We start from the raw sequence: 27,539 nt of genomic DNA, 5'->3' as shown, positions 1-27,539 counted from the left end.
ATCAACAGCGCTAAGACCCGCCTCCTAGTTCTGATTGGCTGCTTCTATTTAGCACTGGCCCCAGTATTTTCAGATTGTCTCTTAACCTACAGTTTCAACAAATATACAAAAAAGTATTTACAAAGGTTACATGCTGAAGGAGACTGAACACCACATTTTTCCTAACTTCGTTTGTAAACAACAAAGTGAAGTTGGTGCCTCCTGTTCCTCCTTCCTTACCAATGTGGGCGTTTTGTGTGTCGGTTTGTCATGAAATAAATATTTTATTTTACAGACAGGGGGCGTTCACAGGCTGCAGAAAGAGCAGCCAGCGTATGCGCCTCACCGAGCCATAAGTTGGTGTGTGACAGTAGGCGTGTGTGTCCCTGTAAAGTGATCGTGGCAGGGCAGAGAGAGAGAGATGTAGCACCGGGACTCTCCTCTGTCACTTTCACTTGTAATCATCTGTCTGGCGCAATGGGGACGTTTTAAAGCGCCTGCTTTACGAGGAGTCGCATTGTACGGACGAGCCACGCAATGCGACCGAGGAGAGCTGCCTCTCGGAGGATCTATTGCGGCTTCTGGACTGCTTCGTCGGAGTAGCTTGGTGCTAGCGCGGGGCTAACGTCTTGTGCTGGCTTCTCCGGAGCGTATCCTGTCAAGATGCTGCGGTGGATACGGCAGCAGCTGGTAAAAAAATGCTTTCTCCGCCTCACATTAGCGCCGCTTTCCGGCAAAATCCCAAATTTAACGCACGCCTCAGCTCTCGGAGAGATGTACGAACTTTATTTGTCTGGGTTTTAGCAGGCTAACCTAGCCTTTTTAGCTGTTGTCGAGGTGTTTAAAACACGGTCGTCTTCCGTCAGGTAGACGTTGCGGCTGGCTAACGTCTGCCTTCGGAGCTAGCCGGCGGTTGGAAGCTCAGCTGTTTGGAACTAAACAACGAGTCGCGTTCAGGTTTAAACTCGGTTTTAAGTGACAATTTCCTACAATTTTAATCCAGCTTGGACCGGTTTCTGTGGAATATGGACCAACTAGATGGCTAACAACGTAAAAGTAGGTAAAGTTACACCGAGTCCTCTCAAACTTTTAACACTTAAAAACTACGTGTTTTTTTTTCAAGCTAGCTCGAGTTTAGCAGTTGGTTGCACATTAGCTCTCCCTCAGTAGAATATTTAAAAACGTTTGGTTTGTTTGTTTAACTTTCAAGACAATTTTTAAACGGCCATTGTTGTGTTAACTGTTAATACTCAAATTTATTGAGATCACATATGGATTAAAAATAGACAAAATAGACTTAAAAAAAAAACAAACAGAATTGATAGTAAAATCTCCCGGTGTTTTACCTGTTTGAATGGAAGCCCATTTCCGCGATAAAACAACACAAATGTCACATTTCTGCTTCTCAGTTTATGTGGAATATGTAAATAGTTGGGAGGCTGACAGAAAACCAATCTTCAATTAATTTTATAATTGGCTTTTTTGCATTTATTTTAGTGACATGAAGTTACAGTGATTTAACTGACTAAAACAAAACATTGCAGAAAGTCATTGACTACAGCATTCACTCCAAATGGACCAAAATCGTTGACTTTGCAGCAATCTCTCATACTGAGCATGCACGTGGCGACAGTGGAAGGGAAAATCTCCCCTTAAACAGGAAGAAACCCATAGAAGTGCTTTTTTATGTTTATGAAAATTAAAGAGTTATTAGGAGAGGGAGAAACAGTGGATGACACCATTATATTGGTGACGTTGGCATGTCCTGGGAAGTAAGTAGATTTAGTTGATGTTATCAGTGTGATTTATTTATTTTTTAAAATCCAAATTCAGGTCCTCAATAGCAAAAAGGAAGCAGGTTTTGATGTAATGGCTAAACCAACAAAATAAAAATCGGTTAATCAATAATCAGAAACTGTCACACTCATTAGAACACAGCAGCAAAATCATTATCATGAGCTACTGCTCATTATATTTGGGCCTGTCACGAAATGTTTCTGAATGATGAATTGTCCCAGAAGTTACTGTGATAACTGATGTTGTTTTGAGATGGTAATGGTAATAATACAAGGACACATTCTCAATGTCAACAAACTTTAAATTTTAATGAACATTTAATGAAAGACACTTTAATTATCCAAAATAAATAAACAAAGCAACAATAAAATTAATTAGGAAGTTTCTGTAAGCAAAACCTGCCTTCAAAAAGGGGCTAATTGAGACCAAAACACCAAACTGAAGACTTTTATCAAACAGTTTTTGTAGAAAGAGAAAAATTATGCAAATGGTATTGATTTTGTCTTAATTTACCTGCCGATTAATTGATTTATTGCGACAGGCCTAATCATGTGACTGTTGGCCTGATAAATATGAAATGATCTTCCACATATTTGCCTCTGTGTCGATAAATTTGTATCGATTTGCCAAACCAAAAATGAGGCAGTTTGAATTTAGTTGGATTTTTTAAAATTGGCAATATTGAGAAAAAAAATTACCATCCCTGTTGAAATTTTACAGGTGACCCAATTGTAATTGTAGCTACTTTCTCCTCTAAGGACTTTGCTGAGTCCATTGTATTTGGTATGTTAGCAACATTTTCAAATGAGTTTTATGCCAAAACACACAAAGTTTAAATTCACAAAAGCTTCAAAAAGAATTAAATCAAATACTTATGACAAATCGGTGCATGGAGGTGCCATAAATTTATCCTGCCGTACAGAAAAAACTTATTTTATCTTTGGACCTAAATAGAAAAGCTCTAGAGTCAGCACACAACTTCAATTATTACATCTAGAAACATGCAGTGAAGTACTGAGACCTGAACATTCAAAGACAAATAAAGATGGTTACAAATTCAGCCTTCTAGCAGCTGAAAAACATTTCCAGGATCTAGAGAAACTCCTCCATGCGTTATCTTTAGTCACATTTATTACTGGAACAGTGTCTTCACAGGTCTGTCTAAAAATAGTCCTCCAGCTGCAGCTGATCCAGAACGCTGCTGCTGGAGTTCTTACTAAATCCAGGAAGTTAGAGCACATCACCCAGTTCTAGTGTCCTTCCAGAGAATAAACTTTAAAATATTTCTGTTAGTTTATAAATCACTGAACGGCTTGGCATCCCAATACATTAAAGACCTGCTGCTGTCGTCACAGCAACCTCCCAGACCTCTCAGGTCTTCTGGTTCTGCTCTGCATCCCCAGAACCAGAACCGAACATGGAGAAGCAGCATTCAGCTTCTGTGCACCACAGTTCTGGAACAAACTTCCAGAAAACTACAAAATGCCTGAAACACTGACTTTCTTTAAATCTAGACTAAAACCCACTGGTTTAAAGCTGCTTTTGGTTCCTCGTAACTGGATCAATGATTTTGATGATGACTTTTGACAAAATGTTATGTTGATTACTTGTTTTTTCATGATTGGTTACTGTGATTGGTTTTACAGTGTAAAGCTCTGTAAACTGCTTTGTTGCTGAAATGTGGTATAAAAATTAGCCTTGAAATGAAAATGCTAATGTGTTTAAAAGTTGGAGCCTGCAAAAGTCAAGAAGGTCTTGAAACTGCTAACAGCTGGGAAGAGAACCTAAAAATTATACTTAAAAGTAGCACTACTTCAACATATTTGTACTCGTAAAATTATAAAGTAGCCAAAAAATTGCTCAAGTAAGAGTAAAAACGTATTTGGTAAAAAGTCAACTCAAGTAGTGAGTAACTAGTCAAATGATCAATCATTTAATAATCAAAGATTACACAACCATACAAAACAAAATCTAAAGTTAAGTGGAAATTTTGGTATTTTAAGAACCAAAGCAACAATAAATCATATAAGTAATAAAAAAGATCAAAACCAGAATTTTTTTTTTCTAAATCAGTTTCTGTCATTAAAAAACTTTAACAGAAATTGCAGGTGTGTGTCTGTCTGATGAATTTTTAGTTAAAACATGTTTGTTTTTTTGTATTCAGTGGGTAGAAAATTCAGAAATTTTACTGAAGAGTAGAAAAACTTCATTATAAAATTACTAATGTAGGAAAAATACTCCTAAATGTACATTTCTTCAAAAGTTACTCAAGTAAATATTTACCAACTCTGCTAACCGGAATAACAAATAAAATGCTGTGATTGAACGTACAGCACGGCCGGTACCGTGATCGCCAACAGTCATAAACAGTTATTAAAGTCATAAAATAATAATCTTAAAGTAACCAGAATACTAAAATTTAACAGTAGTACTACAGAAAGTTGCCATTTTACAGTTGCTGCTTTAAGTCGTAAAGCATTGTTGGATACCAGATTTACAGGATTTTGCTTTAGAAATGTTGCAGATTTACTTAAAGCTTGTTGCAGCAAGTTTTTCTTTGTTTTACAGCCTGTGTCAATACAGGCCTTCATTGACATTCAGTATCCGGTTAATAAATGGAGAGACTGTTGCCGGGTGTGTGAATATGTGAGATAAGTTACTCATGCTTAAACCATGATGTCACAGTAAAGAATGAGTTCAGTTAATCACTGACGAGTTCCAGGGTTACTGGGTCTTTCATTAGTTTGGTTTCGTTGTGACTTTTTGTCTAATTCAAATGATCTTATTTATTTTTTTGAGAGTTTTCTAGTCTCAATCTAGATATCTAAATATTTAGATTAGTTTTTATTAGTTGTAGTAGTTTTAGTACTTTGATGCTTTGGTTAATTTTTATGTGTAGAAAACTTGCTTGTTTCTGACTTGATGGAAAATTTGAAATTGTCACTTTGTTATTGGAAGACATTATCAACCTAAACACCAACTCTTTAATCCCGAACTTTAAAAAGGCAAACATTAAGGTAACATAAATAAACAATGCTTAGCCTGGCTGGGGCAAAAGTAAAGCCTGGAGGCCCGCCAGGCTTAAAATACACTGAGGGGAAACCCTGGAATTCAAAAAGGTCAAAGTATTGTTTATGTTAACATCAAAACACAACAGAAAAAATAGTATTCTCAAAAAATGGATTCAGTTTTTGTTTAACAACCAACAGACTGGAGTTTTCTCCCAACTTTTGCCGTTGCCATTTTGCAGACCAGCGACCTTACAGGTGTTGGTAATTTTCCAACACCTGCTGTAAACTGCTTGTGTGTATGGAAAAAAAATCGAAAGGCCAATAAATAGTCAAACACAAAAATGAAGGATAGTATTTCTGCAATTTTAGGATGTTTTAAACTGCAGGTTGTATTTCCAGTTATTGTTTTTACCCATTAATTATTTCAGTTAATGGAAATGTTTTCTCAGTTTCAGTTTTTATTATTTTGTCCATTTTAGTTAAATATAATGACCTTGACTACTTCCTGCTGCTTTAGTTGGAACCACTGATTCTTTGACTCTGTTTAAATTTCAAACTTTATTTTTATTTCTGTTTTCAGAGGTTAATCCTCGGCCGTTACCTGACCAGAGAGTTTGGGCTGTAATTTGAGATAAACCCGGCTAATTTAACCCCTCTCTGATTACTGACCTGCACAGTTAATTAAGAGCTTAATTAAATTGCACCTTAGCACACCTGGCCTAATTAAAAGGCTTGTCAGAGGGCGACTGTCCGCCTGCTGCTTGTTCTGTCTACTTTAGTTTCTCTTTGACACAGAAAAGAGGAGAAACATGTCAGTGGTGATTTGACTGGCTTTTGATGTCAAACTTCCTACATATGCAGAGCTGACATTATGCGTTGACTTCTGCATTTACGCCATAGAAACCTTCTGTAATCATAGCTTATGTAATGAGCAGCTGTGAAAACTCACACTGACACATTTTCTTGGTTGGATCTTTTTGGTTCTGCTATACAGCCGTGAGATAAAGAGTAATATTACTGACTTGCACACCTCCTACGGGCCGTTGTTACTTATAGTTTCCTGCTGGATCTCTTACGGACATTGTCGTAAAAACTCTAATAATCTAATGTCAGAAAGCGGTAAAACAACTGGAAAATAATCTTGTACCACTCCATTGATGCTACGTGTACAGAAACGCTAGAGAAAGAAAATATGAGCATATTACTACGGGTGGCTGCAGCCCAATTCATTCCAGAACAAGTTTTATAACTGCTGTATCAATAAAGGATGGCATAAAGTAGCTGGTTTCAGAGAGTGCAGCTTTGTCTTGCCATGTTGTTGCATTTCTCTACATCATTGCAGTTATTGTGGCAGTTGTCAGTCATGAGGTTTAAAGCCACTATTCTTTTTTTATTTTTATGATTTCTGTTTTAGATGGAAAACTTTTTGGTCTAAACACGACTCTGAGCTCAGCTCTGGTTGTTTTTTTGTGCTGATCGTCATGGCGGTGGCTCCACTAATGCACCCTGGGACTTGTAGGCTTTAGGCAGGGAGTAATTATCTGTCTGCCTTTAAATTGATGTGGGCATCTGAGTCTGGAAGGTCTAATGTCAGCCGCTGTGTGTTTACTTTTAATTCAGTTGTGCAAAAGTACTGTTGATCAGTACAAGTTTTTTTCAGCTTTTTCCATTAATAAACTGTAAGATTAATAAAAAAAAGTTTATTGAAGACAGTTTAAAAATAATGCTTCCTACATTCACCTCTTTCTGTACTCTTGAAAATATTTAAAGATGATTTTCCTTCGCATTACTTTGCATCTCTATGATTTTCAGGACCATTACATTTTTATCTGGTTGCCATGTTCTTTTTCTTTGCTGTAAAGTTGCAAACTGGCAATAAATGCTGCAGTGAGGTAAATTTTTTTCATGGCTCCTTTGGTAGATGCGTATTTACAAAATGGCTTCACAAACCACAAGTCTTTTGAATGAGAACTTTTCAGCAGTTCTCATTCTGCTGAAAAGAATGAATCCAGACTCAAACTATCAAAAAACCAAAGGAAACACTATATGGAAATATATCTATTCAAGTTTTGAGGACGGACGGAAATAGTTTCTTACATATAACGTGTAACAAGTGCATTATAATAATGTAGATGAGACAAAAAAAAATAAATGGTTCCCATTTAGAGATCAGACTTCTGAGTTTGGAGGTATTTTTGAAATGCTGAATGTTTTGTAGAAGCTGTGGTCAGAAACATTGCTTTAGTTCCTGAAGTTTGGCTTGATGGCCACATTCAGAAGTTAAATTTGTCAAACTCTGTTGATGTTAAATATGCAAATATCTTTTCAATGTTGTGGCGTTGCAATGACAGAAACCACTTTTTAAGATCTTGAAACAGTATGTTTTTGTTTTGTTGGTCCAGCCATAGTTGGCATAATCTTTGACCCCAGCCTTTCAGGTTTATGTGCGTCCTCCTTCAGCTTAGTTCATTTCTGTGACAGTAGCTGAGTTTCTACTACAACTTTATTGATGTTCTGCTAATGTCGAAAAACAAAACGTCACACTAGCCATTAAATAAAAAAACGCATCTAAGAATAGGTTTTCCTCACGCGATAAGTAATTGAAAACATGCTAGACCGTCATTCTCCCACTACTTCCTGTTGTCTTCTTTGTTGTTTCCATCAGTAGCAACATCCTGTTATGTGACTCGCGTGATGCGAAAAAGTTATTTCCATTGCAGTTTTGCAAAATACACAAATTTTGATAAAACTGACGAACCCCCTTAACCTAGAGAAAAACTTTATGGAAATATGAGTTTTTGTCTGACTTGGCAGATTTGCATCAATTTTGTTTAGTGTCACTGCGCCTTGCGTAGTTATTGCTGCTTTTTTCTAAGAATGGGCTAATGAAGTTTCATAAAGATTTAAAGGTTCCCGTCTAATTGTTCTTAAAAAGCACAAAGACTACATGCTTCAGTCTGAGAATAGTCCTGGCAGGCGGCCAAATGAAATTATAGCAGGCTGTCAAGAATGAAAGCAAAACCCTGGCGCAACTTCAGTGCGATGTCAACAAGTGAAGTTCTGAAGAGACTCCGGTGTTGGTTTTAGTTGTAAGCAGTGTGCCACAGGGAAAAATAATAGAAAAACCATTCAAGAACAACTCAAAACCACTTTTATAAAAAAATTTTCCCGCTCTTTGTGCGGGTGACACTGCAGACTCGTTGCCATAGCAACTGACAACAATGCCTCTAATATATCAGGTTTCTAATCTAACACAGTGGTGGTTAATTAGCTAGCTTACAGCCCTGCTCTACTGATGATCTGTCAGTTGGTGTGCACGTTTTTAAAATGTTTTAACTGAACCGAAACGCTAAAATCTGCAGCACATCTGCATGTTGAGGTTGCAAGAGTCAAGCTAGCATGGAGCATGGCTGACCTACTTCCCTCTCTACTGCTATTTTTCTTATTTATTTATTTTTTTGGTAAATTAAAACTTTTTCTTGACCTTGTTGTTAGTTGTCATAGTATTGACAATTAATAGCAAAGCACTGCATCCTTTCTGCTTTTGTTAGGCGTACACCTAAGATTTAGCGCGTTGTGTTGACAACTTGGCAGCTAAAACCAACGCTAGTCACCGTTTGAGAGCAGCTTGTTGCCCTCCAGGGGGAAGCTGGGGGGATATTGTGAGCTTGATGTCATGCGTTTATGTGATATAGTATAATAGTTTTGTTGATGTAGCTGAGTCACCAAGCAGTTGCTCTGTTGTATGTTGGGTTTCTGGCCTGGATGTCTTTCCGTATCCTCTGTTTATAATTTATACTTTCAAACTACAGCTTTGCTTTTGTTCAGTAACTAATGAAGAACTTTCAGGAGCAAGTTTTAATCATTCACAGGATTATAATTGCTTTTTTTTTTTTACCATCTGTGGCTTTCCCTGAAATGAATGACTTTGCTTATCAACTCCAGTTTATTTCGCACATTTCAGCAACTAGGCAATTAATCACTTGCATGATAAATTATAAAACAAGCAAAAACATCACATTTTATCAAATACCATAATAAAAATCATCAAGAAAATATGTACCAGATATGTTGATCAATGTGCCAGTTACTAGGGATCAAAGGCAACTGGGTAACTCAATACTGACATGAAGGAGTCTTTGTAAATGTTTATAACTGGTGTCATAAAGTGTCATATGGTAAATAATGACGTTTTAAAACTAAGTTGCATTAACAGTCCATTGTCAACTTTGCATTGTTTAGTAAATGATGACACTTAAATATGCCTGTTGTAAATGAATAATCGAGTAATCTGTCGATTATTATTATTATTAATTGAGTAATTGGATAAAAAATGGCAAACGAAACATTGGTAAATCTAGCATAACAGCAGTGTTACTATTGGATCAGTCCAAGTTTTCATATTTGAGCATCCCTAACAGTTACTTTTATGTAGTTTGGAAAATGTACCTGTAACAATAATAGCTCACTTTCTAAGGTAACCTTAGAAAAGTTTACAAAATATGAAATTATATTCAACTTAAAAAGGCAGGCTCACAAACATGCTTATGAAAATATGTCTATAGTCCAGCTTTTAGTTTGTTCATTTTCAGTCAATTCAATAGATGACCTCTCACCTTTCCCAGCCATTTATAGCTTTTGTGTTCATATTGGCGACGGGATTTGACACATTCGTTCGTCTGTCTTTCGTGTTCAGTCTTTCTTCTCACATGTGTAAACGCACCTTTACTGCTCTGAACCAGCAGGTTCAGGAGGAGAAAAGCTGCCGTACTTCAGACATCGCTCCCGTCATTTTAAGGATGCTTACTGGTCCCCCGAAAACAATAAAATCCAGACTTTATCATCAGTCAATAAAATCCTCCCCGGTCAAACTTGAAAATTGGACGTTGTGCTGCTAACACTTAGCTTTCGTCAACAACTCAAGTGGAAGTGAGAGCGCTGCGCAACACAAGTAATAACCGGCCAGAACACGGTGCGCTAAATGACACTTCATGACAACACTTACAAATATTGTGACGGAGATTCCTCCATGTTTGTGATGTCAGTTTTATGCCCTCCCCTATAAAGTGTTACCTGTAATGCTAACCAGGAAGTCAGTGTTTCAGCAATTTTGCAGTTTTCCGGAAGTTTGCTCCAGATTAGAGGAGCATAGAAGCTGATTGCTGATTCTCTATATATGGTTCTGGTTCTGGGGACGCAGAGCGGACCAGAACCAGAAGACCCGGGCGGTCAGGAGGGTAGCTATGACGACAGCGGCGGCTCTTTCATGCGTTTTGGTGCCAAGTCGTTCAGTTTATTTCACAACTTCCCTTTGAAATCCAACAGCATCAATTGCAGGTTCTTCAAAAACAGAAACTCTGGTGTCCAAAGTAAATCATGAGTCCCAAGCGCCTCAGCCTCCGAGTTCAGCTTCATCTTAAATTGAGCCTTGCCTGTGAATCACCGGCAGCAGTCCCCAGCACAGAGGCGAATCAGGTACATCAGTCTCAGTGTAGGTCATTCATAACCAGGATGTTACTCTGCGTAGCTTTTTTAAATTCTTTTATGCCAGTCTTACCATTTAGGAAGCGGTTTCTTTACTGCTCTTTACCACCCTGTGAGACTTTAGAGTTCTGACCAGATGAGAAATTTCTGCAAATCACTGATCCAAAGTAAAAACCGGGAGATGCCGTTTGCCGTCAATAATTTTATTACCCGAGTTGGTTTGGTGAGACCAAATGAATCAATTAATTTACTAACCGGCTAATTAACTAGAAAATGCACCTTTTAGAGATGCACCAATCCAATATTTATATCTGTACTGATTCAATATTGAACACATTCTAGACCGGGTATTGGAGACAATATACCCGATCTATAAATGCAGATCTATTCAGTCTTATTCTACACTTTGTGCTCTGAGCGACGTTATGCCTTATCTATTTTACATTATATCTAGAATTCCTAATTTTACTTTCTGAATCATTTGACAGAAACTCTGTTGCTGTTTATGTTTCACATGCTTCACCAAAGTAGTCAACCTGTTATTTTTGTCAGTTTCCGTTTCTTCATCATTTATTTCTACATGACCTATTTTGCTGCGAATTGAGCTGAGTGGACAAATTAAAGATGTTTTCACGTTTGACCAAGCTGGAGAAGCTGTCGGTGTGTTTAAGGGAGCTGTACTGGTGCAGAGTTATATTTATGTCTGTGTTTGCAACAAAAAAAGAGAGAAAACTTTCAAGTTAATTCAGCTGTTGTTTATTTTATCGAATACTAAACCTCACAGTGGAACGGTTCCTCCCTAATCCAACTATGAATTGATTAAACCAGAAGATTAGCATCAGATTAGCTATGTGCTGTGATTATGCTAAGACAAGCAGAAAGCGCCAAGATTTTCACGTTGATGTTAGAAGTACTTTTTAACCGGAGATTCGTCTTTTGCTACAAGTGATTTGGCGTTTACTAAAGGAATGCGTTTTAGGCAGTAAAATATTTATTTTCCTATAGAAAAAAAAAACAGGATTATTAGTGTGTTTCTAATAATGTATATGAAAGGTTTAAACAGTTAAATATAAAAAAATAGCTGCATTTGGAGGTTTTTTTTTCCCAATAAATTGTCCTAATAATCGATAAAATAATCGATAACTAAAATAATTAGTTTATACTGTATTTTTTGTAGCTGTTGTTTCTGTTTTGCCACTTTGGTTCTGATTGCAATATAATCGTGTATTTCGTAACTTACTGCTGGCTGCTGTGTGTGTTCTGTGTTTTAACATCTACATCTTCCTGCCGTAGGAACAACCAGAGTAAGTTGTTTTCTCCTCCCTTCTGCCTCTGTTTTGTCAGGGCTTTGACCCTCCTCATCAAAGTGACACCAGGACTGTTTATGTAGCAAACCGTTTCCCCGAGATTGGCCATTACATACCGCAGAACTTCGCAGACAACAAAATCATCTCATGCAAGGTATCAGAATCTGTTACAGCCATAAATATTAGGATTTTGGTGGACCAACCGTTCTTAGCCGATTAGCTTTTCTGATCCAGACTGTTAAACTATCCCTTAGCGTAGCTAGTCTCTGACATAGACTTAGCTTTGTTACTGTGTCCTGGTTTGTTGTTTCACTATAAGCTGATAGAAAAAATATTTTATTTCCTTCAGTATAAGTTGATTTACATTGATTTTATTTTATTTTGTTTGAGCAGTGACAGCAGCTCCGGTAAAAGGACGAATGATGCAGGGAAATCTCCAATGTAGGATTAATTAGCCTGTAGTTTGATTTAAAATGAATGTTTCCAGGTTTATTTGACGATGGCAGAGCAAAGCGTAAACAAAAGACTTGTATGTTGGAAAGTTAATTAATCCGTACTGTCCAGTCTGCCTGCTGGCTGCCAACAGACTGAGACTTTCATGTCTGATCTATTGACCTGTTTTCATTTTCACAGAAAAGGATTTTGAAAACATTAAATGTTGTGCTGAAAGAGTGATTTAAAGTGTATTTTGGATTATTTTGGTGTGATCCAGATATTCAAACCTTTTTAATTTTTCTCTCTCAGTACACAGTCTGGAATTTTGTCCCCAAGAATCTGTTCGAGCAGTTTCGCAGGATAGCGAACTTCTATTTCCTCATCATCTTCCTTGTGCAGGTAAATTAACACACATCGGTTCAGCGAGTGCGTGTTTTCCTCCGTCAGCTGGTGATGAGTCATGTGTGACCTCAGCTCCTCTGCTGCTCACATTAACGTGTGTGTGTGTGTGTGTGTGTGTGTGTGTGCGTGCATCAGTGAACGTGTCATTAACTCTGAGGACCTGGAAGGAGAGAGGTCTGCTGTGTTTTCATTTAAAAAACATAAAAAAACCAAACGCTGCACCCACATGTTTGGTAATATTTGTGTCGCTGCGTCTGGCCCAAAGCACCGTGCCTTCACAGCGAATCAGTCAGTCTGCATAGACGATGGATTTGGCTTTCAGATGCTTCTGCCGTGGCCCTGATGCTCCAAAGAAATCATCTTGGCTTCGTCTCAGGATTGGTCTTTTCACCCACACAAGCTGTCAGTGAAACTGAAGACATCTTGTCCTGAAGTGAGAAGTGAAGGGGACATTTTCTGAAATGGACAGTTTGAGCCTCTTGGGTCAAATTTGGTTTTTGCTTTCAATACCGAAAGCAAAAAACCATGAGGCCGATCTCTGCCGATCACCTGAATTGGTTGTTGATTTTTTGCGTTGGGTATAAATGCCACTGTGTGATCTGTCAAAATTAGAAAATGATCTGGTAATAACTTCACCTAATTAACATAAACATGCAAAATACTTGCAGGCACAATAAAGGAAGAAATACACATTTTACATGTATGGAAACTTATGGCCCTCCCTGTTTATTGGGTTATGTGTGACAAAATGGAAAGAGGAAAGAAAAACCCTGAAATCTGCTAGTAATTAGAAAACATTTCAGCCTCTTGGAGTCAATAATCTGTGGATTTTTGATGATGGCCTGTAAAAAGGCACCAAAGTGATAACGTCTCATAATGGGAAAAACCAATGAGATCTTTGCTGCTGTTGCAAATCATGCTGATGGTATCGATTATGAAAGACTTTCTAAACCACTGCAGGTTCCAGTCGGAGCTGTTTGCATCATGATGCAGATGTGTAAGAGAACCTCATTACTCCAAAACAGCCAGAACCAGGCGTCCCCTGCAAGATCTTATTGTCTTTAATAATTATCAAAGATGATTAAAGATTTTTAAAAGCCCAGAGACCAAAAACATGAGGATAAATGATCTATAGCAGGTTTGGTGTAAACCTCACAGACCTGTCGCATTAACAAATTTAGGAGGATGATAAATTGTCCCAACAGTTATTGCAATGAATGATAATATTGTTATGAGAATAATTTCAAGTAATATAATGGCTTAATAACAAGGCAAAAACATGTTCTTAGAGATAAACTTTAAATTCTGCTGAACATTTAACACAAGAACTGGAAACATTATAGATATACAAAATAAATAAAACAGAAACAACAAATAAGTTGATAAGGAAGTTTCTGTGAACAAATGATCCTTCAGAAAAGGGGCAAGTCGAGACCAAAACACCAGACTGAAGACTTTTATTATCCAGTTTGATCATGTGATTAATTGATTTATTGCTTTTTGCCCACAAACTGATTTCATCCACCAACGCTCAGAGGTCAGATGGGAAATCCTGATAAACCTCGAGACCAAACATGAGCTCAGAGTAAACAAACATGGCCGACCGGGAAGAAGTGACGGCGAGAAAAGCTCCGATACAACGACGTCGCCAACGTCCACCGACCTTTCGGACGCATCATGGCAGCAGTTTTATTTTAGAAATCTCTTCATGTTTCAGCCAAACGGCAAAACATTCAGGAGTTAGAAGAATGAATTAAAATCCCGCCTGGATGCAGGCGAATAGTTTCTATGTACCGGAGCCATTTTAAAAACTTTTGTACCAAGCAGTAAATACATTTCACCAAATGTGTTCATTCAATACTTCCCTCTTTTACCTTTTAATTTTATTACTTGTAGCTTAACTTACGGACCTGGGTGGGTTGTTACTAAACAACATCTGGTGATGATTTCATATCAAATCCACTAAGGAACATGTTTACTTGGAAAATAAAATAGAAATAATAGTCAATACTTACCCTTTGCAGATCTTTTTAATGTAAAAGTGGAGATATGTGTGGTATTTTAAAAACATTTCATTGTGATATAATACAAAAACAGACATAAAACGCATTGTTTTCCACCAATACACACAGAAAATACAATAATAAGGAAGTGTTAGAAAATGTATCAGGTACTGGTGGTGCTAGCTTTGCAGGAAATTAAATAAGAGCTGGTGGTCGAGCAGCTCTGCAGAACCAGGCGTGTCAAACTCACAACCTGTATTTTTTTTGTTGTTGTTTCAGTCGCTTTCACTCTGCACATTTCCTGTTTCATAAACCACCTTCATGCGCCCAGGACAGACGACTTTAAAAGCTCAACAAAAATACTTGCCATGGTTTTACATTTGCACTTACAGCTGGACTGTCACATTATTTTAGAAATTCACTTGAATTTAAAATCTAACAATACTTTAGATCACAAAATCTAAAGTATCATATGAAGTGTCCCAACTGTTGTTTCTGTTGGGACATTTGACTCTTCAGCGACTTTAAGAAAGCGGAGTTTAAACATGTGCATGTGTGGCCACTTTCTCAGCTGTGCTAGTTAAGACTGGAGGGAAGTTTGTAGAGATTTCCTGTTCGATGCGGCAGCCGCTACTCCTCTTGCATTTCTGGTTCGTTTCTCTGAAAGGTCACGCCCTCAGCGGCGCTCTGCTCCACGGCCCCATTCACGCCTCCACTCCCATCATTTCTCTGTTTCTTTGCAGTTAATGATAGACACTCCGACTTCCCCAGTTACCAGCGGGCTGCCTCTCCTCTTTGTGATCACAGTTACAGCTATTAAACAGGTGAGAACAGAAGTAAACCTTCACTTCCTCTTGCTTGTGCTGAAAATGTGGAACAAAAACCAAAATGCTTTATTGCACTATATTATTTGGTCTAGTTTGTTGTTCAGATATGTTAGTACACTTAAAATGAGGAATAAATAAGTAACACATTTTGGTGGACATGTAATTGTACCAGAAGTTATAGCGATAAGTGATTATATAACAACGATATGATAACGGAAGAAAACATTCTGAAAGATGAATAAACTTTAAGTTCTATTAAACTTTTAACACTGGAACTGTTAAATATGCTGAAGTTACGTTTTTTTCGCAGGGCTATGAGGACTGGCTGAGGCACAAAGCGGACAACGAGGTGAACGGAGCTCCAGTGTTTGTGGTTCGCAGTGGGAGTCTGGTCCAGACGAGATCCAAAAATATCAGGGTGAGACGGCAAAAAAAACAACAACACTATAACAAACATTTTTTATACCATTTATTGAAGTTGAGGTTCTGGTTCTGGTTCTCCTCTGCATCCCCCAAACTAGAACCGAACAGGGAGAAGCAGCGTTAAATGTTTATGCTTCAGTAATCTGGATCAAACTTCCAGAAAACTGCAAAACGTCCAAAGCACCGACTCCCAGGGGCAGTATTATGTAAAGTTAACTTTTTTGAGCTTTGCATCATGTTATGATGTTGCTCCCTGATTATTAAGCAGACCTGGAGACTGTTTAGCTGTGCAAAACACCTGGATGGCCTAGCTCTGCTGTGAGGCTCAGCTCCTTCAGACTAGCTAGAAGCAATTAGCAAACAGCTGGTAGAACTGCTCAGAGTAACGCTTGGCAAAACGTTAAAGGGTTAATGGAGGAGCCATCTTGGTATGACTTCCTGAAGGCAGAGTTTCAGAAAAAGCAGGAGCTTCTTAAAGAGACAGAGACCCATTTTCAAAGAGTTAAATTATGAAGTAAAGTTTGTTTTAATTTGTGTTTGATATATATATATATATATACTTTTTATAAAATATCTCTATGTGGCTGGGAAAATGCATAACACTTCCCCTTTAAATCAAATCATGCTTTTGATTTAGATTAAGTGGAACACAGATTAACTGTAGTCTGGATTATAATTTTATCACTTTATTTTTTGCCTACAAAATGTTATGTTTTTTGTTCTGATTTGATCATTTAGATAAGTTTTAATTTGTCTTTTCATTAGTCAACATTTTAGGCCTTTATATCATTTGTTAAAATACTTATAACATTAATTAAAGCTAAAAGATTTGTGCAACAGGTTGAATCCTTGTAAACTATCGGTGTATTTATTGTGACTTTATGATGCCGCAACATATTTCATCAGCACAATAAGCACTACACAACAGTGCAACAAAAACCTTTCTAAAGAAAAATATGGGCTTGCACCAACCTTTGTTGTTGTGTTTTTTTTAACTATATGTTCAGGTTGGGGACATTGTCCGTGTTGCTAAGGATGAGACGTTCCCAGCTGACCTGGTGCTGCTGTCGTCGGATCGTGTGGACGGCACCTGTCACATCACCACCGCCAGCCTTGATGGAGAAACCAACCTTAAGGTTTGTTTGCAGCCTGTAATCAAATCAACGTCTTTGCATGTTGGACGCCTCTGCGTTCTCCAGGGCCATTCAAATGAACAGGTCTGTCTTCTGGAAAACAAGTGTGGGAAGACGATCGTGTGTTTCTGATGTTTTAGAATAAAACATCACTTATAGAGTTCTGGTGATTTAGGTTTTTGTCTGTAACTCAGTAGTGTTCATGATCCTCATCCTCTAGATGCATTTAATGCTAAAAGCACAAACGCATGTTGTTCAGGAAACACAAACTCTTCAGTGTAATGCATATAAAATGTCTTGGTTTTTTAAATGATGCTTTATTAAATATATAAAACCATCATCAGCATTTTCTATGTTTTTAGTGAAATAATCTGCAAATGCAAACAGCACTTTTTAAAATCAATATTAGGGAATTATTTACTTACAATAAACTCCAAATCTTGCTGAAAAATTAGCTGTAAGTTAGTTTAGTCTTATTTTAAGTCCATTAAGACATTTACTTTAGAAATATTTGGTAACGTTTTGTGTTTTTTGCTGGTCTGTTTTTCACTCTGTTCTTTGAGTTTCTCTTACCTTTCATCTCGATTTTTATTGACCTGCGACTCCTTCATAAAGTCGATTAGATGCAGAGTTAACTTTGACCTCCTCATGTGATCGAAGAACATAAATAGATAAATGATCTAATGGAAGCCTCAGTTACTTGTTTGTGTGTGTTTTGTTTGATTTTTAGTGTAATGCATTTGGAGGAGGAAAGTCCAGAATCCTGAAATGTCAGATTGAAAGATTATACGTTTGAAATAAACTCATGTTGAATTAAAACGTGTAAGAACTTGAAATTAAAGTTTTTATTTTCCATTTTACTTATAAATTACATTTTAAAAAAGACACAATACGTTTACCTGCACAGTAAGAACAGATAAAATCAAGATAACGACGAACATTATCTTGGCATCTTGGCAGCGTTTTCAATAACACAGAAAATGTTTGTGGCTAATCGCTTAGAAAGAGAGAAAAAGTCCTGAAAAGTCTCTAAATAAAGCAGCAAAGCAAAGTTGGCAGCAGTTAGATGACTGATATTAACCAGTCAGCTCAAAAGAGCAGCAGCTGATTTTCAGACAGAGGAAAGTAAGATCAGTTCCACATGTGAAATATCGGTTATAACCGATCAGGACCGATCGATCTGTTCAAATCTACTTATGCTATTCACTTTTAGTCATACCTCATTTTACTATTTACACACACATTTATTTACTCTTTTTGAAATATAATTCACACAAGCGTGGTTTGTTTTATGGTAGGTCACGATTACACATCTTACTGGACGTTCCAGAAATTACTGTTATAAACTATATTTATTGTTTTGAGTAATATCGATAATGACATAATACAAATTCACCCTCCAATAAGCTATAATTTTGTACAGAACTGGACGATGACGTCCAAAATAAAACACAAAAACATTAAATAAAAGTAAATTCCACACACAACCGAAACCATAAACAAAATGGATTCTGATTAAGAATTTTGGCCTTCAACAAATATTAATTATCACAATGACGGATATCAAGCTCATTTTAATCTATCGTGCGATCAATTGATTGATTAACTGTGCCTTCTACCAACATTTATTAAATGGTTTTTACTTCACAAAAACAAAAATCTTCCTCATTGTATTTGTTAGTTGTCATTGAGCTTGTTCAAAAGCTTCTCTAATTTGACATCAGTATTAAACTTTGTTTTTCTTGTAGACCCATTTTTCTGTGCCAGAGACGTCGGTGTGTCAGTCGGTGTCCCAGCTGGAGGCCTTGGACGCCGTGGTGGAGTGTCAGCAGCCTGAGGCCGACCTCTACAGGTAATTTATTCACACGTCACTCTGTACCTAATGTACAGTCATTTCTTTATATGTCATTCTGCAGGTAATCTATGCTTTTATTTATACATTTTATTCATAATCTACGCTTTTATCCACACATCATTCTACTAGTGGTGCACCGATTGCAGTTTTAATCGCAGATTACCGAACTTTAAAAAGCCTGACCTGCTGATCCTGATTTTGGCAAATACCAATTTTTTAAAATAAAAAATAAAAATAAAAGCTGATGGATGCTAAAATGAGGTGATTTCTAAACATCTGCCTTTCATGCTGCTTTGTAAATAGTAGTAGTAATAGTTAATTCTCCTCAGCCTGAAGTTGTATTTATTTGCGTTTCCACTCAGTGGTAAAATGTGTTTTCTGTCTTCCAGGTTTGTTGGACGTTTAACTGTGACGCAGCAAGAAGAAGAGATCGTCCGGTAAGTTTTATCCAGTTACTCCTCTGTCTAAAGTTGAACAAATCCATCAGCCAGAGGTTGTAATTGATCATATTTCCTTAATTGGTTCGAATCACAGATAAGCAGGTGGAAAGTCTTTCTTTTTTATTCTAATAGATGCAAAAAAACACTGTCATTTTCTGTTCTATAAACATCTGAACTAATTACTTTTATATATTTGAGTTAATTGAAAACAAGATGGAGGTTAGAGAAATAAAGTAGGGCAATATAGTAAAACCTGCTTCATATTTTACTCATTTGTGCTAACGACCCGAGAACATAAAACCCCCATCTAAACCATAATAGTCAGTTTAGACATCAAAGTTAACAACAAACTGTCAGCCCAGATCAGCCTGATTGATCTACTGTATTTCTATGAATTGCCAATTTATTGTACCAGCAGGAAATTATAAAATAAATCAAAATAAGACTGACAATTATTAGCTTGATTACTACTACAGCTTATGTCTTGTAATTGGGCTTTTTATTACTATGTTAAATTAACATTATGATGCAGTAGAATGAAGTTAAAAAGATTAAACATCTCGGTATATTTGGCCCAAAATAATTGATAAAAACAATATCTGAGATTAAGTGATTGGATACATTTTTACGCTTTTGGAAGAGGAGACACTAAAAATCAGACCAATGGAAAACATGCCAACGTTTACGCCTTGAAGTGGGTCGAGCCTGCTGAGCCAGATTAGACCAACGTTAAAGATAAATGGGAATGCTTGTTTAGAGTATCCTCTTTCTCAACCAGTTCTGTGGATTTGTGTTCACTTTGCTTTCTTTCGTTTTTAGACCGCTGGGTCCAGAGAACCTGCTGCTGCGAGGGGCCAGGTTGAAAAATACCAAAGAAATATTTGGTGAGTCTGGAAAAGAGAGCAAAGCAAAAATGCGTTGTCACAGAAAAGAGAAAGATAAATGAATAACTTTATCTGTGATCAACATCACTACATGATGTGTCTGAAAGCAAATTCAACATGTAGAATATTCACTGATAGCAGAGGACAGACTCTGGCAGCTCAACCTCTCACAGCGAGCCACGCTGTTCTGGTGGCTTCGACTAACTCGCTCGCTCTTGGGTTGCCTAGCAACAACATGCCAGGTAACGGCGGTTACCTAGCAACGGCCTGCCGAGTAACGAGCGCAGCAGCAGCTTCAGGTTTTTCCCAGCGCCTCCGAACTGTTTTCAATAAATAAACAACCCGGTGGAGAGAAAACCGGGTGAAAGGTCAAGCTACAAGTTTGGCAATATTTCAGACATTTATAACAAACAAACCAAATCAATACTTATCAATATTGGCTGATATGAAACTCTTATTTTGTGAGCGATATTATCTGGTGTTCGTTGACCGTTTTGTTGGTGTGATTACCTCGACCTGCTGTGCTGTTGCAGGTGTGGCCGTTTATACAGGGATGGAATCCAAGATGGCGCTCAACTACAAGTGCAAGTCCCAGAAACGCTCGGCTGTTGAGAAGTATGGCGCTTTCTTTCTTCCCGGCTGACTGGGGAAGCGTTTCTGTCGGAGGTAAACACTGAAGCCGCTGTGTTTCAGGTCGATGAACACCTTCCTGATCATCTACCTGGTCATCCTGCTGTCGGAGGCGATCCTCAGTACCATCCTGAAGTACACCTGGCAGGCCGAAGACGAGTGGAACGAGCCTTTCTACAACCAGAAGACCGAGCAGGAGAGAAACAGCAGCCCGGTCAGTCTGACCAGCCACAGATGTTTTCTACGCTGTTCCACTTGTGTGTCACCAAAACACACCAGACCTGTTTTCATTCTGATTAGATGGTGATCAGACCTCCCAGCACACAGAGCAGATTCAGTGATAATGAAGAACAAAAACTAGTTTCTAATCGTTGTGATGCCCATCTGCCGGTTCTGGTGCCTCAGACCTGCAGGCTGGCCGTCCCCGTTTGTGGAAGACCCAGTATTCAAACAATTGATTTCAAATTACACTTCAAAGTATTTTTGTTTTCTTTTGTAAATAATTGTGGTTTCTTTTACTTGCATCTGAAATTTTATTCAAGTTTGAACATATGAAGTTGATTCTTGGTGCTGCTGTCTCATAATCAGTTTTCTTTTTTCGTTCCCCACAAACAGTAATTAATTTCATAATAGGATTGATCAGTGATTTCTTTTCTTTTTTTTTTTTGCTTTTTCTTTTATTTATTTCTTTAGTTAACTTTTTTAGTTCTTTTTCTTTTTTTATTTTCTCATTAGTTTTAATTTTCTTTTTTCTATGTTTTAATTTTTTTGTTCTTTTTTTTCTTTTGCTTTTCTGTGACTTTCCTTTCTTTCTTTTCTCTATATTTTGTTTTCTATTTCCTTATTCCTTTTCTTTTTCTTTCTCAGTGTGTTTTTTATTTCATGTTTATAACAAATAAAATTTCCTCTGGTCCTTCTCCAGATCCTTCAGTTCATCTCAGACTTCCTGGCGTTCCTGGTTCTCTATAACTTCATCATTCCCATCTCGCTCTACGTTACTGTGGAGATGCAGAAGTTTTTGGGCTCCTTTTTTATTAGCTGGGATTTGGACCTGTACCACGAGGAGAGTAACCAGAAAGCTCAGGTCAACACGTCTGATCTCAATGAGGAGTTGGGACAGGTATGAAAAAGAAAAGAACTAAATTAGAAATGTTTCAGTCCAGGATCCAGGCATCTGAATTTTAATTTTCTAGTCTGTCACTTACTTATTTCAACATTTGGTTTCTTTTAAACCACACATTATAGAAAATAACAGCGCAGTTGCATTTCATACACATCTTAAATTTGAATTTATAATAAAGGGAAGATGTCATAATCCTCAAAAAAATTATATTGCGATTTTAACACAATTTTCAAGTAAGATAATGATAATAATGGTGTAATAATAATCCAAATTTGTGCTCTCATACAGAGCCACATTGACATTTAAAGATCCAAAACAAAACACAACAACTAAAAGCAATAAATGAGAAGGAGGTAAAAACAACTGATACCAAAAATAAAATGGATTCTGAAGAATTTGTTGTGATTTATGTATTTATTTTTCTCCCTGCAGGTTGAATATGTGTTTACAGACAAGACGGGTACGCTAACAGAAAATGAAATGCAGTTCCGCGAGTGTTCGATAAACGGCATCAAGTACCGGGAGATGAATGGCAAACTGGTACCAGAGGGGAGGACGGGGGAGTCACCAAGCGGTTCTTCACCCCAGCTGGTAATTCACATCAATAACTGCTGCACAAAGTAAAAATATGAAACGAATTGCAGAATTTTCCTTTTCTTTGTGCTAAAGTGTCCAGATTTGTCAATGTTTTCATTTAGTCTCATTCAGTAAATTAGGATATTTATTTCAGTCCCTTAAGTCATTGAGATGCTTCTTTTAAGTCTTTTTTCATAATGATAATTAGGTTAAGGTTTGATACTTAGAATTAGGACATTTTTATTACAGAAATTTGAACATAATAAAAAATATATTTAAAATCTGCTCACTGGTTATTTTCAAGAAATAAATTTAATCTGACAAAGAAACATCATCCTAACTTATTGTCTCATAAATAAACAAAATTTATTGTAACCTGATTCAGATACAAGTCAGAAAAGGAATGATGGAGTAAAAGCTGCACTTTTCAAAATATTTTTGTTTTTAGAAAAGAAGGCAAAAAGAAATCAAATTTAGAAATCGGGTCTGACATGAAATAAATCTTAGTTTCTAGCTCTTAATCCAGGTCAGAATGTTGCAGCTGTAAATGCTGTTTACTAATTTATTCTCTATTCTTTCTGTGTATATGCGTTTTTCTGAATCGGTTTACCGTAGTTACAGAACAAGATGTGAAATCTCTCCCTTTTTCCACCGTGTTTCCGTCCAGTTGCGTGAGGAGTTATTATTCCTCAAGGCCGTGTCACTGTGTCACACCGTCCAAATCAGCTACAACCAGTCAGAGACTTGGCTGGGAGGGGATCCATTCTCCCACACCGACAGTTTCGCCTTCAGCCACATGGAGTACTACGCCGCCTCGCCGGATGAGAAGGCTCTGGTCGAGGCAGCGAGGAGGTGAATAACTTTAAACTCATCTTTTTGCTAATATTTACTACCTTACAGGGGATAAAAATATGTAATATGTAAAATCAACTATGTTGGAGCTTCAGCCAAGCTTCTGTCTCACAAAGCAGCCTTCCCATACAACTCCCCCAATCGGCTCCTCCAGACTAGTGGCAGCAGCAGTTAGCAAACATCTGATAGATCTGTGCATCTGCTGAGATCATCGTATGAACCGTTTCTCTTGGAAACGTTCCTAAAAGCTGTTTTAAATGGCACACAGACGCACTGAAACCAGTGTCAGAAAGAGTAGGAGCTTCTTAAAGAGACAGGGGCCAATTTCAAGGCAAATTTCTCTCATCAAAGAATGATTTTGTGCAAAGAATGCCATGAATGTGTTTAACCCATCACCGATCCTAACCTGTTGAACGAAGGATAATACGTTACCCTTAATTCTGTCTGATATTTACAGCATTTCTGTAAAAACTGGCAGTTACCTGGTTGTGTGATAAAATTGTGTATGTGCCTGGAACATTCACAGTGCTGCCCCTTTAAGCCATGAAAGCTTAAAAATATAACCAGGCTTTGTATTTATTACATAATGCGTTTGAAAAATGTTTAGTTTCATTATAGTTTCATATCCTTGCCTTTAAATGAGGCAGCAATGCTGCTCAGGTTAGTAATGTAGACGAAAACACGACATCTTTATTTCACTGCCTGAAATGAAATATGTAACTCTTAACCTTTGACATGGAGCCAAACTTCATCTTATGCCTGCCATTTTTTAATCGTGTCTGATACAGCCTGGTGTTCAGTCACTTGTTCATGTTGGTGCCACAGAAATTTAATGCAGGCAGTAATTTGTTGCACAGTCTGGAGACTCGCGCAGCCGACGGCCTGCGGCGGAAACGTATAAATAAATGACGCTTTTAAAATGGTGCCACCATGTTCAGAGTACCAGCATATTTGAGCTACAAACAGACCCAGTTTTAGTTTCACAACAATAGAGAGGAAACATTTCAGGACAAAGTCAGACTGGCTTTTGCTAAGCTAAATATTATAGGTCCAGAAATATTCTTTACATTCATTTAAATTTGTTTTCATTTAACCAAACAAAAATATGGAATGAGACAAAAAAACCTAAAGAACAATTTTGAAGGAATATTTGTGTTTTACTCATGCTTCACATTCTAGTAAATATTAAGTAAAGTTATTTTTATCCTTCTAAATCATAAATGGAAAAGTATTTATTGATACTACAGGAATCAAAACTGGTTTTTTTTTTGTTTTGTTTTTTTCCACTTGTGTTTCAATATTTCTTAAAGAGCTTCAGATCTTTGAGGGTGAAAAGCCTCCTGGTCATCACCCTAATTTTTACACGTCAGGACTTTAAAGTACCTCAGGCGTGCAATGATTTTATAATTAATTTACTGACATTTTAAATTGTTGACATTTATTTGGGATCACCATGGCAACCATACTTTTTTTTTTCTTTTTGTTTTTTGTTTTCTTGGCCAGAAACTGCGGCATCGTTCCTTCTGATTGGGACATTTCAAACATTTCTGTCTGTTAATGAGTCTTAGATGAAGTTTTGCTGCCTTCCTTTCAGACTTGGCGTGGCGTTCACAGGCTGCAGCGGGGACACCATGGAAATAAATACATTTGGGAAATCTGAAAAGTAAGCCGACATCTCAAACACGCAGCCGATCAAAACGGATCACTTTGGTTTAATTGCATCGCACCAATTCACAACACAGGCTGTCTCACGGAAAAAAATCAATTCAATCATACAGATCAATCAGCATAAGATCAATATTTCCAGTTTTAAATTTAGATCTGATCTAAATAATTTTTAGGATTTTAATTTTTGTATATTGCAGGTCTGATATTGATCGTCAACTAATTTATTAATTGATTCATCATTAACTGGAGAATAGACTCAAAATGGCCATTTGTTAAAATAACAGGCCAGTGCAGAAGCCAAGCTAAAACTGCACAGAAACGTATATATTTAGTATTTTAGATGCAATAAAAAAACATTTGACGTTGAATATGTTGTACCCAGAACTCTTCAAGTTGCAGTTTTAGCTTCACTCGTTTTAAACTCTGTAAAATAAATCTAAAGGAATCGTTTTTTTATTGGATTTTAGTCAATAATAAGTTTATTGATTGGTTTGTCTCCATCTTTTAATGAATTTCTAATATTGTACAAAAAGCTTAAAATGGTTAAATGAAAATTTTGCAGCATGTGTTTTTTTTATGTATTTGATTAATGACCAGAATGATTGATTATTTGCTGTTTTTGGTCAGTCAGTAACATCCCGTTTGTTTGCCTCAGGTATAAACTGCTCCATGTGTTGGAGTTCGATCCGTACCGCAGGAGGATGAGCGTCATCCTGGAGACTCCCTCAGGTAACGTTGACCTGCTTCAGCCGCAAAGCGTTAAGAAGACAAGACAGTAACAGACCAGGCAGGATAATGAGTCTATTAATATGTTTGTTTGTTTCCCTTCAAGGAGGGAAAGTGATTTTCACAAAGGGTGCCGAGTCGGCCATATTGCCTTTCGCCACAACTGGAGAGGTTGAAAAAACCAGGCTGCATGTGGACGAGTTTGCTTTGGTGAGACACTGTCTTTCTCTTTCGACTGAATATCTGCATTAGTACTGGGCTGCAACTAAAAACTAACGATTAATTGATTTAATCGCATAAAAACAAAAGGCAGATTCTGCAGATTTTCATTTAAGGCTTTTCTGAGTTTATTCCTCTTTCTGCCTCCAATTAACGATTAATGGATAACTAAATTCAATCAATTCTACATGATTAATTGTTTCATTCCTACATGAGTAACGTTGGAGTATAAAAATGATCAACTCACTTTATTCTGTTTTATGAAAGTAGATGTTTCAAAATCACACACTTAAAATCTTAAGATTTTTATTTCTGAATCTTTTAAACCTTTAAACTCGAACGTGAATATTTTTGACTATTTTTGTGTCATGCCTCTGTTGTTTCTGTGTGTAAGCCTGGCATTTAGAGATGATGAGGTTGTTAATTTATGCTCTGACGCTCTTTACACACACACACACACACACACACACACACACACACACACACACGTCCGTTTTCCACATCATATCATCAGATGTCAGCCCCAGATTCGGTGCTGCGGTCTGGGTTGAGTTGTGGTCATGAAGCCTTCAGGCCGCTTCGCTGAATTAAACCCAAGCTGTGATAATTTGAGAATTTTTCTTCTCTTTTCTCCTCCGTTGTGAATCTCGTCTCATCTGCTTCACTTGATTTTTGCCCTTTGACATGAAATGACCTCATCGTCTTAATTCATGTTTGAAAATGAAGACATGTCTTTGATTTTTTTTGTTTTCTTTACTTTCCATCTAACCTGTTCTTATTGGTCTCTGTGTTCGGATGCAGAAAGGTTTGCGTACCCTTGTCATCGCCTGCCGCCACTTGAGTCCGAAGGAGTACATCGATCTGGACAAGCAGCTGACGTCGGCTCGCACGGCTCTGCAGCAGCGCGAGGAGAAACTGAAGCAAGCTTTCGCCTACATCGAAAGCAAACTGCACCTCCTAGGAGCGACCGGCGTCGAAGACAAGTACGGAGATTTTGAACTTGACTCCCAACAATATTGCTGCTGTGAAGAGTTTTTACAGTGAACATTAATATCCCATCTAAAAGACATGAAAAGGAATGTAACGAGTTTATTTCATTTTATTAAAGCTGATCATAGCAATCTGATTAGAAATACGGGAGTTAATCAGCCAGAGATCAGGATTTAATTTATATTTTCTTTAATATTTCAACACCAGACTGAACAAATCTTCATACGTTTGCTCTTAAATTTTGGTTTCTCTCATTATAAATCAGAGAGTTCCCATTTCAGCCAACCTCTGATCCCATAAAAGCTTTCCAGTGATCCCAGTTGGCCTCACTTCATATAATTAGGAAAAGTTACGACGCCAAACCAAACGTGATTGAAACGTCTGAAGCCTGGTTTGATTAAATCAGCAACTCCAGACGCTTGATTGAAGCGAACTTATTAACACCTATTATACAGTTTCTAGACATGACTGTGAGTCTGTGTGTGTGTGTGTGGGTGTGTGTGTGTGTGTGTGTGTGTGTGTGTGTGTGTGTCCACTCACCATCTGCTCTCATGCCTCAGCTTCTCACACTTTATCTCTGCTCTCTCTCTCCGGTCACTCTCGGTCACAATCAAAGGCTCCGATGTTATGAAAGTCATGACTAATATTCCCTTCAGTTTTCAGGCTAGTATGAAAAATAAAAAACAGTCACTGATATGAAAAGTCACTGCATGTAATAGAAAGTGTCCTTATTCTCTCAAGGAGCGTTAGTGAGTAGTCAGGGAAATGAACTCGG

At 37.4% G+C, this 27,539-nt stretch overlaps 1 protein-coding gene across 10 annotated transcripts in view; it reads left to right on the top strand.

Annotated features, from left to right (window-relative positions):
* The first annotated feature begins 325 nt into the window (after positions 1-325).
* Positions 326-27,539, top strand: part of atp11b (ATPase phospholipid transporting 11B (putative)) — a 57,124-nt gene continuing 29,910 nt past the window's right edge. For 6 of the 10 annotated variants that reach the window (XR_008607056.1, XM_055046402.1, XM_055046394.1 and 3 more), the window contains exons 1-19: positions 891-1,035; positions 10,113-10,262; positions 11,616-11,732; positions 12,323-12,412; positions 15,162-15,242; positions 15,556-15,663; positions 16,676-16,804; positions 18,550-18,653; positions 19,046-19,093; positions 19,916-19,980; positions 20,514-20,595; positions 20,674-20,824; positions 21,533-21,730; positions 22,166-22,324; positions 22,977-23,161; positions 24,756-24,824; positions 25,485-25,558; positions 25,662-25,765; positions 26,576-26,757. Coding sequence is in view for 9 of the 10 variants with exons in the window: in XM_055046402.1 (XP_054902377.1) it covers positions 10,164-10,262; positions 11,616-11,732; positions 12,323-12,412; positions 15,162-15,242; positions 15,556-15,663; positions 16,676-16,804; positions 18,550-18,653; positions 19,046-19,093; positions 19,916-19,980; positions 20,514-20,595; positions 20,674-20,824; positions 21,533-21,730; positions 22,166-22,324; positions 22,977-23,161; positions 24,756-24,824; positions 25,485-25,558; positions 25,662-25,765; positions 26,576-26,757 (2,045 nt within the window). In the remaining variant the exon portion in view is untranslated. Of the gene's footprint in view, positions 670-890; positions 1,040-10,112; positions 10,263-11,615; positions 11,733-12,322; positions 12,413-15,161; positions 15,243-15,555; positions 15,664-16,675; positions 16,805-18,549; positions 18,654-19,045; positions 19,094-19,915; positions 19,981-20,513; positions 20,596-20,673; positions 20,825-21,532; positions 21,731-22,165; positions 22,325-22,976; positions 23,162-24,755; positions 24,825-25,484; positions 25,559-25,661; positions 25,766-26,575; positions 26,758-27,539 lie in introns of those variants that run through there. The other 4 variants (XM_055046385.1, XM_055046377.1, XM_055046415.1 and 1 more) reach the window with 4 other exon arrangements.

Source organism: Poeciliopsis prolifica, unplaced genomic scaffold (genome assembly GCF_027474105.1).
Source record: "Poeciliopsis prolifica strain line A6 unplaced genomic scaffold, Auburn_PproV2 SCAFFOLD002, whole genome shotgun sequence".
Taxonomy (NCBI): domain Eukaryota; kingdom Metazoa; phylum Chordata; class Actinopteri; order Cyprinodontiformes; family Poeciliidae; genus Poeciliopsis; species Poeciliopsis prolifica.
This window is presented reverse-complemented; position numbering and strand designations above follow the sequence as displayed.